Raw genomic sequence first — 15,147 nt, 5'->3', positions numbered from 1 at the left:
GGGCAATTCTGCTGTAGTTTATCACTCAGATCAGAGAGACAGCTTTCCAAGACGAATGACTGGCTGAATAGATGTGGAGGAGAGCTGCAGCCAGCCTTGCAGTACTGAGGAGAGATGATGGGTGTGCATGAGAGAAACACCAAACTGGCAATGGTTTATGCTGACTCTCCACTCATCCATCTACTACAATCTGTAACTAATCAATCTAAAGTTCGAGACATCAAGAATGGAGACCACAGTAATCTAATAGTAATTGTTCTTTGCATGTGTATACAGATAGAGTACAAGTCACAATTCAGGTTTGTTGTTACACTAAGCAGTGGATTTTACACATTCTAAGTTATCACTATCACAACCAAATCTCCAGTCTGGACTGAAGCATAAAAACAATTCATAATACAAAAAATAATCTTTTCCTTTTTCTTAACAAACAAGGAGCCCAGAAAACCTGGTCAAACCTAATGAACCTTTATTTAAATAAGCACTACACCCAAATGAATCACTTAAAATAACACATTATAACATGTCATTTACTGGGCTCTTTGAGGTTGTTTAAAGCAACACTTAACAATTACAGTAGCTGCAGGGTTTCCCATCTAACCCCCAAAGTCAGTATAGATCACTGTTTAAGAGACCCTTCTCAAATGTAAAATGACTGTCATTGGCTTAGTAAACTTCTTCATGTTTTTGTTTTAGGTGATTCGGTTAAAGATCATTTCTGAGAAACTTCTATTCATTTGGATGCTAAAGCTGCCCTCCTCTCACCCCAGAAGCATCAAGCCTCATTTTCATCTAAATAAGAATCGATCTCTCTTGCTGTGCACCATCCTCCCTTACTCACAACTCTCATGGTCACAGAGCCCTGCTTGTCTTGTAGCTTGTCCCTGTGCTCTCTTGTCACCTCTTTGAATAAAATCAAATAGAAAATTCACCAGACTATATTATACAATATAGTAATAGAGAAAACATGTCATTCAGCCTTTATTAGTAGCACCAGCATAATAAGGCTTTTTTCTGCCAATAATTATCAAGAGGAAAAATTAAGCCCGAACATTAATGAATAAATGAGTCGAAGAAATAAGAATGATAGCCAACAAAGCGTTGACTGACTGGTACAATGTCAAAGCTTCGTTCTGCATCAGTGACCCAGCCAAATGCAAGAGATGGGGGTGAGTCACTGTGGGGGAGGGGCCTCTTTCTGAATGGTCAGGGAATATAGATCAAGTGAAATAGATACGGTACCAAAAAGCTAGTAAATGCAACTATGGATGAGTGTTTCTGATCCAACTGCATTTTATGTCTCTGGACTCTACTAGTTGGTCGGAACTGAACAGTCCTATTGGATTAGAAGTGAACCGTCCACTTGTTCTTTTTTGGACTTATATCAACCTGGATGACTGAGAACTTACAGACTATTCTATAGGACCCCATATAAACTGTAGGCACAGTACCAGAGTCTACTGTTCTTGAACTCATGTTTATCTCATAGCCTGATGTTGAAGGTTATTTTATGTAAGAAAATTTGGAATTTAAAAATTATAAATGTTATTTAGATTTCTTTACTTTTTCTATATAACAAATGCTAAAGAGATCATATTACTCTTTGGACAGTTACTTTCACAGATATCTATACGATGCAAGTAACCAAGAATGCCACTGCACTACATCTTTTGAATAATCCTATTTTGTAAGTGCAGATCAGTTTTCGTTTCCCAGTTATATTTGAATATCTGGAGACAACAGTACAATCTCAAAAGTTCATTATTTAACAGAAAAAAATATTGTCATTGATGAGCAATAATTTAAATTTTACAGCAACGTTTTATTGAAATAAATGTAAATTTCATTTTAAGCAGATAACTTGGTTTAGTTTAAGTCTGATTTTTCAGGTGAGAATGCCTCGGTTAGAGCCTTCAAAGAATCCGCTCAGACCGTTATTTTTTTGTCACCTACTGCCATCTGGTGGTCACATGTCCGAATTACTTGGACGACTCAATGATCAAATCATGCTCATAACAGACATAAAATATAACCTAAGGTGACATACAATTAAGAGTGTCCCTTATGTCATAAAGGAAACAACAAGGAGAGCAAAAGAAAAATATTAACAAAATGAAAATTACCAGAAAGCACACTTTTATGAGCTTCATATACAGGTCATGAAGAGTCATGGTGCATTAACTAATTGATTGCAGGCTTGTTTTCCTCCTGCCAGAGCGACTATGTGGTGAATGAAGGTGCTGCCATCAGCTTCCTGAGGGGGTCAGGTGGAAGGTCCTCAAATCCTGCCTCTGCCGCTATTGGAAAAAAGTAAACCAGGTTAAAAGTTAATCACTGTTGGATTATAGAATTATTTGAGAAAATACATTGTTAAGACATTTAGAATTATTACCCAATCGGCCACTGGTTTCTTTCACAAATAACTGTGATTGGTCCTTGATTACCAGAAGTTGTTTCACCATCTTACGCTGAGCATCCATCTACAAATAAACAGCAATAACTGATTAGAAAACATAATACAGAGGATCAGGATTATCGCGATCATCTCTTCTAACACTTTTTATCCACTTTGCAGGCCATGGGTCTGCTGGAGCCTATCCCAGACAGCTACGGGGGAGAGGTGGGGTACACACCAGGAAAGATGCCAGCTAATTGTGGTATGTATTTTTCAACAGGTCCAATTAAAAACATCCTTAGTTCCACATAAATTTCTATTTATTACAAAAGCATACAACAATGATAATTAGGGTTATGAAAAAACCCTCATAGTTCTGAATTAGTAGTATAACATGAAAAAATAGTTATATTGGTTCAAATTTTGATTCTTGTTGTTAATGATCTGAAAATAAACGTTTCAACATACAATCATTGCCATAGTGTGAAGGATGGGTTGCTGTCTACACAGGAGACCGTGGTAGTCAGGTTTACTCTGTATGAGGTGGTACTGTGAGGACTGGGCCACAGATGCAGAGTCTAATGGTATGCCTGTCTCCTGGCCCTGCTCCACTTTGCTGCAATGAATAAAATAAACAATACAGGTCAAAATCATTTTACTTACCGTACTCTTACACAGTGTTAGTAAAGTATTACTTAGTGACAGTAGATATGCTTACCGTTTCAATTCCTCAGCTTTATTCCTGTGTTTATTCAACAAGGACTCCCAAGATTTACTTTCTTCCTTGAGCCTGAAACACACAAGATGCTGAAAAGAGGAACCTTGTGCCTCAGGTCAAAACCTTCTTTTTTTAATACATGATTTGCACAAATATTGGAGGTGAAATGTTGATATTAACAATGAAAAACAACATGCCTGTTGATGGCCTTCCTGAGTTTTTCCATGGCTATTTGCACTGAGGGGTCACTTAATCTGAAACACATAACAGATGCATAAAAGCAGAAAATAAATTTGTTGGTATTCAAATTTATGTAAATAAATAAATAAAATGAATTATTGAGAATACCTGACTGTACTAGCAAGGGGCTGATGATTTTCTGGTTCACCACGTATGCTTTCAGCCAAAAAAGCCCAGTCTTTATGCATGAGCTGAACTGCACCAGAAAACAAACAAAAAAGTGAAAAATGCAACTTCTGTTAGATACGACAAATAATTTAGTCTTTTTGGTTTTGGATTGTTGATGAGTCAAAAAAAAATATCCAAAGATATCTTCTAAACTCCCCCAAATTGTGATGATCTTATTTCAGCAAATCAACCACTAATAGTGGAAATCATCAAATCAATTAAAATAATAAAATAGAATTAACTACTGCACTAATTCATATCTCTGTAATAGCTGTTCGGTTAACACAATGAGCTCAGAGAAATACGTACAAAAGGAGCACTCAAATACCAACCTTGTTGATTAAAAGACTCTAGTGAGGCTTTTGGCAAAGACTCCAGTGAATTTTGAATTTTTTCTATTGCCAGCTAGAGACAAATCAGATGTAGTTAGAAAGACATCCTTTAGGAATTTCAGTTGCGATACATTATAATGGATTGTATGCTCCCCTCATGTAAGCAATCTATTCAGTGGGTAAAACCTTATCCGGAAGAGTGTGCTATTCCATGTAATAATAATAATAATAATAATAATAATAAAAACCAGAGAGATTTAAGGTTTGCAGTGAATCTTATATATTGGACATGAGAATTGTCATCCTCTAATGCAGAATACATGTATATAGTTACCCTCATTGAAGCCTCCATCAGTTTCTCGAGTCTCTCCTGTTGTGATAGGGATGTACTTATCGTTCTGCATAAAACTACAATTAAAAAAAAAGTATATATATATAGTATATAACAACAACAACAAAAAAAACTACAATTCATTCGTTTTAAAAAGGCACAGCACAGAGAATTCTCACTCTGATGTTGGTTCGGAAGCCCAGGGAGAGAGCGTCGAGTGAGGGTGGCTCTCCTCCAGGATTTCCTCCGCGCCGTGGGGCTGACAGCTGGACTCTGAGGCCCGTCAGCGCTTTCTATTTGCACGTCTTGCTTGTCTGTCTCCGAGGGTTCTTCCACTGTATCTGGAGTGTGTGGGCCCGGTGATGGCAGTCCGGAGCAGGGGGCTTTGTCAGGGGGAGCCGCGGTGGGGCTGCTGGAGGAGCACCTTTTCGAGGTTTCTTTCGAGTTGACCTTGATTGATAGAAACTGAACAGAGTAGCCATGAGACGGACCACAGCTAGCTACTGGATACAGGGTTAGCTGAGGCGTTATTATTTACCACTAGCAAATAAAAACTAATACACTACCTCATCCTGGGAATCAGCAACACTCTCAACACTGAAAGAACGTAAATGAATATTCAGATTTACAGAATAGCAGCAGGATGCGTCCAAATCTTCCAAAGTACGATTCACAAAAAGACAACAACCATTTACTTCGGACAAAAATGGGTGAAGTTGAATGAAAATGTTTTCCTTTACTTCGGTGTCACAAAAACTTTTGACATAAACGCTGTTGCCGTTAAAACAAGTTACATACCAGTCTTCTGCGACTTCCGAGGGTTTTTCCGCCATTTCTGCTTTCGAATGGTTTTTCCTCACCGCGCGCCTAACAAGCCCGGCCCACTCCACCAAGGTATGATGGGAAATGTAGTGTGATTGTAGCACATGCGTCAAGATACAGTCCAAGATTCATTTCTGCTGCATGTAGTAAAATTAGATACTGTCCTGACAGTCTAAAATACAGACAAAAAACTGTTTTTTGTACAGATTTTACAAATAATTATTTCATAAGATGAATAATAAGAATATGGATTAAGACAACATGAATAAAAATATTTTTCAGAACCGAAAACATTTTTAAAATTTTTTATATACTTTACTGTAATAATCCCGGAAGGAAATAAAAATGATCAAATCAAATCAAATATAGATGTCTGCAGTGAGCTGGCCTTGGTATGGCAGAGGGATCAAATACTCTTAGTTTTGAACGCCCTTTGAATAAGTTAAGCATAGACATTGACATACTAGTTTAGAAGTGCAACCTTGGGAATGATTCTCTTTGAGCAAATCTAATTTCTGATGTATGAGTTTTCAAGTGCAAGGGCTGCAGAGTTTAAGTCCTAGTATGAACAGTTTTCCCAGATACTTGCCATTTGTTGATGGTTCTGTTTTACGGAAAACAGAAGTAAGATCTGCTGACACATGTTCCCATTTCAGTTACTGTGCATATTCACCTTTGATCAACAGCATGGCACCAGTATATTCATCATAATCTGTTCATAAAATACTTTGCCACTAAATGTGACAAATTTACATTGATGAAAATATGTACATATACATATAATGGTTAAATCAAACAAAATAAATCTGTGTGTTTTTGCCTTTAACTTTGACAAAATAACTTGAGTTCCTTGTGTCCTGGATGACTTGGGTCCATAACACCACTAATCATACCTATACGTAATTTTTTTTTCACAATATTGGCAAACCAAGTATATTAAAATGTAAAAAAAACAAACCTTAATTTAGAGATATTTTCAAATTATTCTCTTCTAAATTACCTATTTAAACAAACTCATTGATTATAACAACCAACATCTTTTGCATTTCTAATTGTAAAAGGGAGGCATTAGATTAAATAGCAAAATTTGACAATTTCCATGATTAGTGAATACTGTTTAAGAAAAAAACATATTAATCCCACCAGAAATTATACAATCAAAAATTGCCATGCACCATGTTTCTCTCATGGACTTACGTATGTAGCACACTGTTTTATCAATCTAAAAAGTCTAGCAGTTGCTGAGGACGCTGGAGCCTCCAAACAAATGAATGTTACTGATAACACCAAGTTTATGTATGTTTTTCATTCACATTCAGGTGAAGTTAAACAAAAAAAGTAATTTAATCTCAAATGACAAACGAACACAAAGTTGACATATTGTGTTTTTTTTCCCGATCAACTGAAACTTAAAATAATTGCATGTTTGTATTGGCTGGTGACTTTTCCCATGCGAAAAACGTTCTAAACAGGTAATGCCTCTCTTTGTACAGTTGTATAATATTGTCATAACTCGATCCTTCTCTACTTACCTACTTATGGGAACAGTTCATGAACAGATGAACATGCCTATCCTTTGTGTAGACGTTTCAGCACTTATAATTGACAAAACCACTTGACAGACTTCATAGTTTGTATCTTTAAGTCTTTATAAGTCTGTTAGGGATGTTTTTCACTTTTTACAAAATCAAGAAGAGGAATAAAAAAAAAATCAAAAAACACTTTTGCAATTCTCTTGGAGAATGCCACATTTGTGTGCCTGTATGTTTTTCTCTCAAGCTGGCACACAGTCTCACACTTGACTCAATACTGCTATCTTCATGGCCTTGTGGAGCAGGGGGGAGGGAGAGAGGAAGAAAGATGGAGAGATGTGAATATTTAAAATCAACAGTTTAAATAAAACAGAAAAAGATTTTAAACAAAGCTGATGAAAATGTGGAAACAAAGATGGATGAGGTGAGGCTGAGCAGCAGGAAAGAAGGGATATACTGAGTGTACAGAACTGCACACCACGGCCATCTCAGCTCTGACATGACACAACAGCTTTAACTCTTGTTCTCCAAGTCCTCTTTCTCTTTACAGTTCGGTTGGTAAAGGAGACTGTCATTGTTGGTATTGAGTTCATGAAGGCAGCCTTAATGTTCCTTTTCCCAGCAGCAATTGCAGGATACGGTCCACCAGCAGAGCAACAACAAAGTCCACCACCAAAACTTGGGCAATGATCAATTTGAACTGCAAAAGATGTAAACAGGAAACAGGTTACTTCATGGTATACTACATTATAACAGGTTTGTTACAAGACAGCAATATGTGGTAAGATAATGTCAGCTCACCTCAGTTGGAATATCTACAAGAGCAAACTGTTCATTGAATTCTGGTGATGAACCAGTAAGAAGTCCTACAATTGCTAGGCCCGACAGAGTAATGCTCCACAGTAGTGGCCGATTTTCACTGAGACTCTCCATGAAAGGGTGACCCTTTTGGACACAACAAGCAAGACTGTGATCCTCTTACATTACAAATAATATACATGCAACAAACATTAATGGTATTAAGGATGTGTACCTTGTAGTTAATGGCAAAGGTAGCCATCTGCATGGCCATGGACATTATATACACGGTGCTGTTGATTAGACTGGGTTCAAACTCTTTATATAGGTCTACAAATTGCTCCTCTCTGCAAGGGATAAACGACAGGTGAAATGTTATTAAAATGTATTTATGGTTTTCACATAAATACATTTGCAGCAGAACTCCTGATCACTTTCTTGTTCTCTTTCCTACTGTCTGACGGTGAGTTACCTGGGTGGACTTCTGCTTTGTGCCTCTCTGTAAAGGAATACCAGACTACAAAAGTGGACAGCAAACTGCAGGAGTACGGTCAACACAGTATAAAGATTGAAGATGTTTGGTAAGGGCCGCTCTTGAGACAATGTTTTCAGTGGCTGTGTAAATTAAAAAAACACAATTAATCTGACTTCTGTTGACAAAAGGCACATGATGGTTAGCTTACTAAAACAAAGAAGCAGAAACTTACAGCACAAACTCGGAAAATCTCACCTTTGACCTAGAAATGAAAAGGAAGCAGCCAGCCAAGAGCAGACCCTGCAGAGTTGCCTGAAAATCACTAAACTTGACCCCCTCAAGGTAGAGTACGGACTGGCTGTAGGCCAGCACCAAGGCGTTGAGCGCAAGAATCTTGAACATTTGGAGTGTTGTCACCAGAGTGCAGCGGCCTTGTTTAATTACATGGCAGACTGATGAAGAAGATGAAATCACAGGTTTCAGCTTTAAGTTTCAGCTTTAAGTAACTTCAATAACATCATCGCCAGCTGAAATCATAAATGTGCTACTCACTGCATTGTATGGAGGAGAGTTTGGAGGTAAATGGGGCAGCTATGGAGGCATCGCCCAGTTTAACTACTTGGACTTGATCTTCCTCAAGTTCCCGCAAGACTTGACTGATCCTCTCCTGTCACGCACACACACACGCACACAAACACACACAAAAAAACATTACAAAATGTTTTCTTAACAACTCTCTAGAGAGTAAGGAGGCTGTTCCTGTGGATGCAGACCTTTTGTGCAGCAAGCTGTTCTTCTCTCTGGGCCATCACTCTTTGCCTGACTGCCCTGGAACTCAGTTTACCTCCCGAGCTGACAGGCGGTAAAGGTCTGGATTCTGCTGCTGCATCCTTTTCTCTCCCTCTTCTCTTTTTTTCGGGCATGCGCTCCGGGGCATTGGCTAACAGAGCGACACCTGAAGAAAACTTTTATCACTACACACTGTTGAGGTTTCACATGGGGAAATGTGTTTGCAGTGTTGGTTTGTCAATAGATTTTACCTATGTGGGCGTGTTTGAGTGCTCCAACATCATTGGTGCCATCACCACACATCAGAGTAACATAACCCAGGCCCTTTAGACTTGTGATGACAAACTCCTGAAACAGTCCAGACAACCATCTTTATAGATAATGACAGCTGATATAACCACAAGTGAAAAGAGATGTTTTTGCTCTTTGAAAAAAACACATCATATACTACCTAGCTTTGATTAAAGTGGCCAATAATTTGCAACGGTACAATTGTTTTTAGAGTGTGTTCTAGCCTATTACACACATAGGCTAGAACACACTCACATCCATACACAGACTCAAACAAAGGTCCTATAACATGCAAATGTGGGAAGAGATAGTGGACTTGCACCTATCCATTTCCAATTTTTGACCTTTTAGCATCGTGTTTCCAAGGGAGAAGTTCATCAGCAAGTTCAAAACATGTAGCATTCAAAGGACATAAAGCTGCTGAGTTTGGTCCTACCTTCTGTTTTGGACTGACACGAGCAAAGACTTGTATGTGAGGCAAGATGGTGTGGAGTAGTCGGGGGTCACAGCCCAATCTGGCCAGCCCTTCCCCCGTTACACATAAGTCATACTGGCGCACAAATGAAGAAACAGAGGGAGGGGGTAGCGGTACATGGACACTGCCATCAATGGACTCCCACTGCCACGCAACTGGAAAGCAAAATAACATCATGTACATGATTCTGCACTTTGTCTTTGGCCTTGTTAAAAACATCTACTGTACATGGATTAAACCATTTACGCCCTCAACAAAACTTATACCTGACTTTATTCATCACTGGTTTACTTCACATGTACATAACATACATGTTATTCTGTAAACTATGCTATTCTGTGAAATAATTACTTGTCTTACCCCGACCAGGGATCGGCTGCAGTACGAGTGTGTGCTCTTTCTGGATGAAGTGCAGCTCTCTCGCTACATGGCACGCTGTTAGAGGGTTATCACCTGTAATCATCACCACCTGAAATCAAAGGTTCCATTATTATCCATCTTAAAAGCATGGCATTTGACAATGCATGTATAATCGTCCGCCACCCTTTTATTTACATGATGAGAAGCTTCCTGGATTTCCCTAATGACAGCCTTGCTGTCACTCTTGAGGGGACAGGACACAACCATGAATCCAGCAAACTGCAAGTCACACTCCAGCGCATCGCGACTCATCTCACGGACCTGTGATCCACATAGATCCAACACAGTGTATAAACTAAATCTATCCTTCTCAGATAAATCTGAGAGATCAGAGGATTTCTGATGGTTCTGAGAAAAATCAAACAAAAACCTGCTGGTGACTGAGGTGTCCTATCTCTTTGTAACCCAAGGCCAGCACTCTGGCTCCTTCCCGAGACATCTCCTTGTGGACTTCATCATAACTTGCAGGGTATTCTGCAAACTATGATAATAGCAATGTAAGAACATTGGTAGTAACACATGATGGCTAGAACCCAAATGTACAGTATTAAGGTCATTAGCCATACGAACCATCCCTCTCAGTGTCTCTGGAGCTCCCTTGACAGTAGAGATGTAGCAAAGTTCAGTGGAACCCAGTTTCTCATAGGAGGCCAGGACCGACATCCTCTTCAGAGCACTGGCAAAGTGGAAACGCTGGTGGATTTTAAGTCCCTGGGTTTTTATACCTCGTGCAAACACCTTTTCATCTGGTCATAGAGTCAATAAGTTAGTAAGACACACACAAAAGCACTGTTCCATGAAGTGTGACTGCACCTATATAGTGGTATCTGCATTAAAATATAATGTTTTTGACTGATTTGATGTAAAATTGTATAGTCACATTGCACTACCAAGCTGAACACAAGCAGGTTCCGCATAACCTGTGTTTGGAACTATATACAAATGCCAGTGGCTGTACATACACACAAAAAAAGAGCATACAAATAATCTTTCAAAAACCTGCAACTGCCCATCGAGGTACATTCAGTGGACATTTTAATATACCTTTTGTGAGGGTCCAGTCAGCAGCAGTCAGCATGGCCTTTTCCAGTGGATCGCCAACTAACTGTCCATCATCCAGGGTGACCAATGAATGACAGGTGGCCACGACCCGATGGGTGTCAACTGGGATCTCAGACACAGGTATCAGCTCCTTTCCTTCCCTGTCAATAAACATTCGAGAACATCAGTTGTCATGCTCTACACATTGCAAAATGTATGACAATTTACTAACGTAAAGCAAAGCATGGTGTGCTTTGTGTATGTTTTTCTGAAGTTATGCTTCTATCATGTAGGGTTAGTTGTGGTGAGCAGAGTTTACCTGAGGCCTGCTACTCCTCGTACTAACAGGCTATCACTTGTCAGTGTTCCTGTTTTGTCAAAACAGCAAACTTCCACCTTCCCTGCAAATGGTATCCTGAAGGGTTCTGTACAAAATACATCTATTCAGAAAGAAAAAAAGACATGAAACAGTGCTATAAAACTTTTGTATTCTAAGGCTCCTTTGTCCGCATCTCTCAAAATATATTCAATATTTCAGCAGGAAAAGTATATTTAGAGACATACAAAGTTTTGCCAGGGCAATTAAAGATGTGTTAACTGCCAGGGAAAGTTCAATGGGAAGTTCAGGTGGGACCACTGAGGTGAGTATTAGTGTGCACTCCAGGAACAGCTTGTAGCGGTTCCTGCTGGCATCCTTGGTTCCTGAGAAAGTGTACAAGCACAAAGAGAGTCAACATATTAAGTACGCCCTTTCCTCCAGCTATGTACTACCACTTCGTTATCGTAACTTTATAACCAAATAAGAATTGAACAGTATCTTAATGAATTGATTTTGCAAACCTCACCTTCTACCCACACGTAAGCAGCAGCAGCAATGGCAAACACAAGGAGAAAGAGGATGAAGATGAAAGTCTCCAGGTTGTTTGCTGTCACTCTCTTCACACCAAACAGAATGGTCCGTAACAGTTTACCCTGGAGGCAGTTATCAGTATACATAAGACGTGACCTAAAAAGTCCCACACTGGTACATGATGCAAGAATTAAAGTGCATGAGAAGAAAAAGATTTAGTTAAGTCATAAAGACAGAATAAGTATGAGCAAATTCCTTACCTGAGAGGTATAGAATCCCGTTCTCAGTACATAGGCCACACACCCATTATCTACAGCTACACATAGAGGAAAACATTTGTGAGTTTGCACTTTATTTTGAAGATGGAGATGGGTCATAGATGCAGACATTAATGATTCATCTACTGCCAGTACATGTTGTTGGTAACAAATAAATTAAAGGAGGAATTAGCATTCACGTTTGAGTCCAGCACTGGTCTTTGAAGGGGGGCTATGTTGAACAACTTTTGTCCCTCCAGAGATGATGTGGAGCCGGGAGTCAGCCTGAAGGTCCATGATTCTTTCTGGGTCCAAGTCCTCCACAGGCTCCTATAAACCCCATATTATCGGCATTTCTTATATCATCATGGTTATTTAGAACAATTCAGGTTTACATCTCTAGGTGTAACCTACGCTGTCATTTATATATGGTGCTAACTTGCATATACTATACTAGTGATCATTTACCTTCATCTGGGGAACAGACTCTCCAGTCAGCATAGCCTCATCCACAATGCAACGGCCCCTGAGTAGCAGCACATCACATGGCACCAGGTTGTCCTGGGGTGAACGTCCTACGAAGCGGAGGACAGACATTTTCAACACTAACAAAGCCAAACTGTTTGTTTCGACTTGAAGTCATATAAATACTGACACTTACCAACAGAGACAATGTCACCAGGGACAAGCTCATCGCTCGAAATAGGCCTCCACTTCCTGTTTCGGTATACCTAGCATATAACAGATTTTTTAAAAAAACATTTCGGATCGTTTACACATGACTAATGTTCTCTAGCTATGAATTGTGAGGTGCAAGATAAAATGTGTTTATAATTTTTAACATAAATGGACTTTGTTTTTAATGTGATCAAAACTACCTGGATCATGTAGGGCTTGTTTCCCATACGGCGGATCTCAGACATATTCCTCATTTGCTGCTGAACCAGCGAGGCCTCAAATGCTACCAGCATGAACAGTGTGAAAACACTGTAGTACCAATACTCATCCAGACACCACAGCCCGACACAGAACACCTGATGAACAGCAATCACTTAGTAACTTCATTAAGACAAAGGCAGCCTTAAAATGATAACAACAGGAAATACAAAGCACTTCAAAAATAAATAACAATTACTGTATTAACTTTTTACAACTTTTCGTGCAAACAAACCTGAAAAACAAAAAATGGAGCTGTGGCCCTTTCTTTGAACAACTCCAAGAAATCTGGCACCACCATCTCAGCACGATTGGTGCCATAACGTTTTTCTGCAGCTCGAAGTTCTGCCTCCTCCTGATAGCCACGCCACGACTGAAAGTAGCCCATTGGGTGGTTAACGGGAAATGCTAATGGTAGGAAACATTTCTTCTCTTTGTGGTCAAATACGTAGCAGATCTTTTGAAACTCAAAAGACAGAATTTCCTCCTCGTTTTCATCCTGCTGGACAGAACAAAAAATGTTTTTTTGATTATAGGATATACTCTAAATAGGAAATTAGTTCTTTACACATTTAATAAACCTCCGATGAGACGCCAGTTCATCGCTGGGCCACACGAAAGACAAACCAACACATGGTCACACTCAAACCTATGGACAATTTCGTATGACCAGTTGCCTGTTTTTGGAGAAAGTCAAAGAACCCATGCAGAATCAATAGATAGCAACTGGTGTCGATTTCACACAAACCAAAAAATTATTTGTATCCGAAGCATGCATTCAAATACAGTAATGATATCGAACATATTTCTAATAGAGACAACATGGAACCTCCTGAGAGTTGATAACCTACTTGGTCCCTTTGTAATGCCACAAGCTCAGCAAAACCGTTGTTCGGGGTGGGTATGACCTTTGCCAGTGTAGCTTTCTTTGGGTCTGGTTCCTGTGTGTACAAAATAACAGGTGGCAAATTCACACAATGTGGCAAGTAAGTTGTTTGCTTAATATGATTGCTAGCCATGTTCCTAGGTTTTGATTTAATTTCGATGTTTATACAGGCCTCATCTAAAACAATTTGTGGGTTCTAGTCTGTTCTCTGCTAGTACTTATAAGAAAATAAACATCAATGCTGGGCAACATTCCATTTGTGCAATATGGTGCTAAAAAAAATACAATCATTTCAATGAGGTAACAGTGTCATAAAACACAAATTTCACTTTTGAATTGGGAGCACAAAGGTAATAATTTTCTTATTACAGAAAATACCTCATTTACTTCCCAATACAGTTTAAAGAATTAGACGTAGACATTTCACAAGTGATTCTCCATAGCTAGCTGATTCTCCGTACATGTACATACATGCATTTAAATCAGAAAATATATCTGATAGATATTTGATCATTCGTGTATTGCAGCAGCTACAGGGCCCATCATCAAGACCCCTGATTGGAGTTCTTCCCCAAACTCTGCCATGCCTTTGAGCAGAACATTACTTCATTCATTGTATACACTGTTTTTTCTTTAAGACTGGACCTGGCGTTTCAGTTATGTAGAAGAATTCTGAATAAAGCACTACTATCGTTGTTGCTCCTCGTGTTTACCTTGGAACAAGTGAGCCAACAGTGCGCATGCACGGACCAATAACCTGAGAGCGCTGTGAGGACGTGCGCGATCCCGATAGCGGCAAGAGCCAGGAGGCCTGCCTCCGGATACTCGGAAGCACCGTATACTCCTAGCCACATGTACAGCCAGCCAGGGTACAGAATAGCCAGAAAGGGGAGGACAGTGCCATGTAGCAGCCGGGGTCTTCGCCTGTACAGCGTCACCGAGCTTACTAGCTCGTCGCCGGTGCCGTTGTCATGCTGGTTATGGTTCAGAGAGGGGGCCGTCTGCATCTCACCAGGTTCTCGGATCCCGTCTACAGCCATACTTCCCTCTTTCATGGCGTGATTCATTGTACTGTGCACACTCCCCTGTCCCCTCGATCATCCGCCGCCACCCGTCGTGTTGTAGCCTTTAAAAGACGATTCTACACACGAAGCGGTGAAAGCTCCAGTCTATGGATCTCGTTAATGAATCGCTTTGTAGCCGGACTTGTTTCCGCATACGTCAACACGCAAAGACACGTAATCGTTAATCGGAATGGCACCATTGAATTGAAAATAACTAATAATTTATATTTTATACAAAGTTGAATCGTGTTTTTTTTAATTTTTAACATTAAATTAATATATGTATTTCTAAAAATATTTCTACTTAGTTACATTTCAATGTCGTAT

The 15,147-nt window shown here is 39.5% G+C and overlaps 2 protein-coding genes across 4 annotated transcripts; both read right to left on the bottom strand.

The window, feature by feature from the left end:
• LOC137609859 (kinetochore-associated protein DSN1 homolog) lies at nucleotides 1-5,034 on the bottom strand. 2 transcript variants are annotated; one of them, XR_011038384.1, is made up of 12 exons: nucleotides 4,983-5,034; nucleotides 4,751-4,781; nucleotides 4,364-4,649; nucleotides 4,188-4,261; nucleotides 3,854-3,926; nucleotides 3,462-3,549; nucleotides 3,311-3,367; nucleotides 3,114-3,185; nucleotides 2,864-3,011; nucleotides 2,393-2,480; nucleotides 2,124-2,297; nucleotides 1-104 (listed from the first exon to the last, which is right to left on the bottom strand). XR_011038384.1 is itself a non-coding variant. In XM_068337198.1 (11 exons), the coding sequence occupies exons 1-11, from the start codon at nucleotides 5,015-5,017 to the stop codon at nucleotides 2,221-2,223; spliced, it is 1,029 nt and encodes a 342-aa protein (XP_068193299.1). In that variant the 5' UTR covers nucleotides 5,018-5,034; the 3' UTR covers nucleotides 204-2,220. The 2 variants fall into 2 exon arrangements, 1 of the variants encoding a protein (XP_068193299.1); XM_068337198.1 differs by lacking the exon at nucleotides 1-104 and having other exon boundaries at nucleotides 204-2,297.
• Nucleotides 5,035-6,405: 1,371 nt separating this feature from the next.
• Nucleotides 6,406-14,945, bottom strand: atp13a1 (ATPase 13A1). Of its 2 annotated transcripts, none has more exons than XM_068336903.1 (25): nucleotides 14,470-14,945; nucleotides 13,722-13,811; nucleotides 13,106-13,372; nucleotides 12,813-12,968; nucleotides 12,596-12,665; nucleotides 12,403-12,509; nucleotides 12,135-12,264; nucleotides 11,938-11,993; nucleotides 11,673-11,799; nucleotides 11,392-11,529; nucleotides 11,147-11,267; nucleotides 10,831-10,988; nucleotides 10,357-10,532; nucleotides 10,157-10,267; nucleotides 9,922-10,047; nucleotides 9,727-9,835; nucleotides 9,328-9,521; nucleotides 8,852-8,948; nucleotides 8,585-8,766; nucleotides 8,364-8,478; nucleotides 8,067-8,263; nucleotides 7,809-7,951; nucleotides 7,572-7,683; nucleotides 7,340-7,483; nucleotides 6,406-7,238 (listed from the first exon to the last, which is right to left on the bottom strand). In XM_068336903.1, the coding sequence occupies exons 1-25, from the start codon at nucleotides 14,821-14,823 to the stop codon at nucleotides 7,128-7,130; spliced, it is 3,591 nt and encodes a 1,196-aa protein (XP_068193004.1). In that variant the 5' UTR covers nucleotides 14,824-14,945; the 3' UTR covers nucleotides 6,406-7,127. The 2 variants fall into 2 exon arrangements, with proteins under 2 accessions (XP_068193004.1, XP_068193005.1); XM_068336904.1 differs by having other exon boundaries at nucleotides 13,106-13,369.
• Nucleotides 14,946-15,147: the final 202 nt, after the last annotated feature.

This window comes from Antennarius striatus, chromosome 16 (assembly GCF_040054535.1).
Source record: "Antennarius striatus isolate MH-2024 chromosome 16, ASM4005453v1, whole genome shotgun sequence".
In the NCBI taxonomy this organism is placed as follows: domain Eukaryota; kingdom Metazoa; phylum Chordata; class Actinopteri; order Lophiiformes; family Antennariidae; genus Antennarius; species Antennarius striatus.
This window is presented reverse-complemented; position numbering and strand designations above follow the sequence as displayed.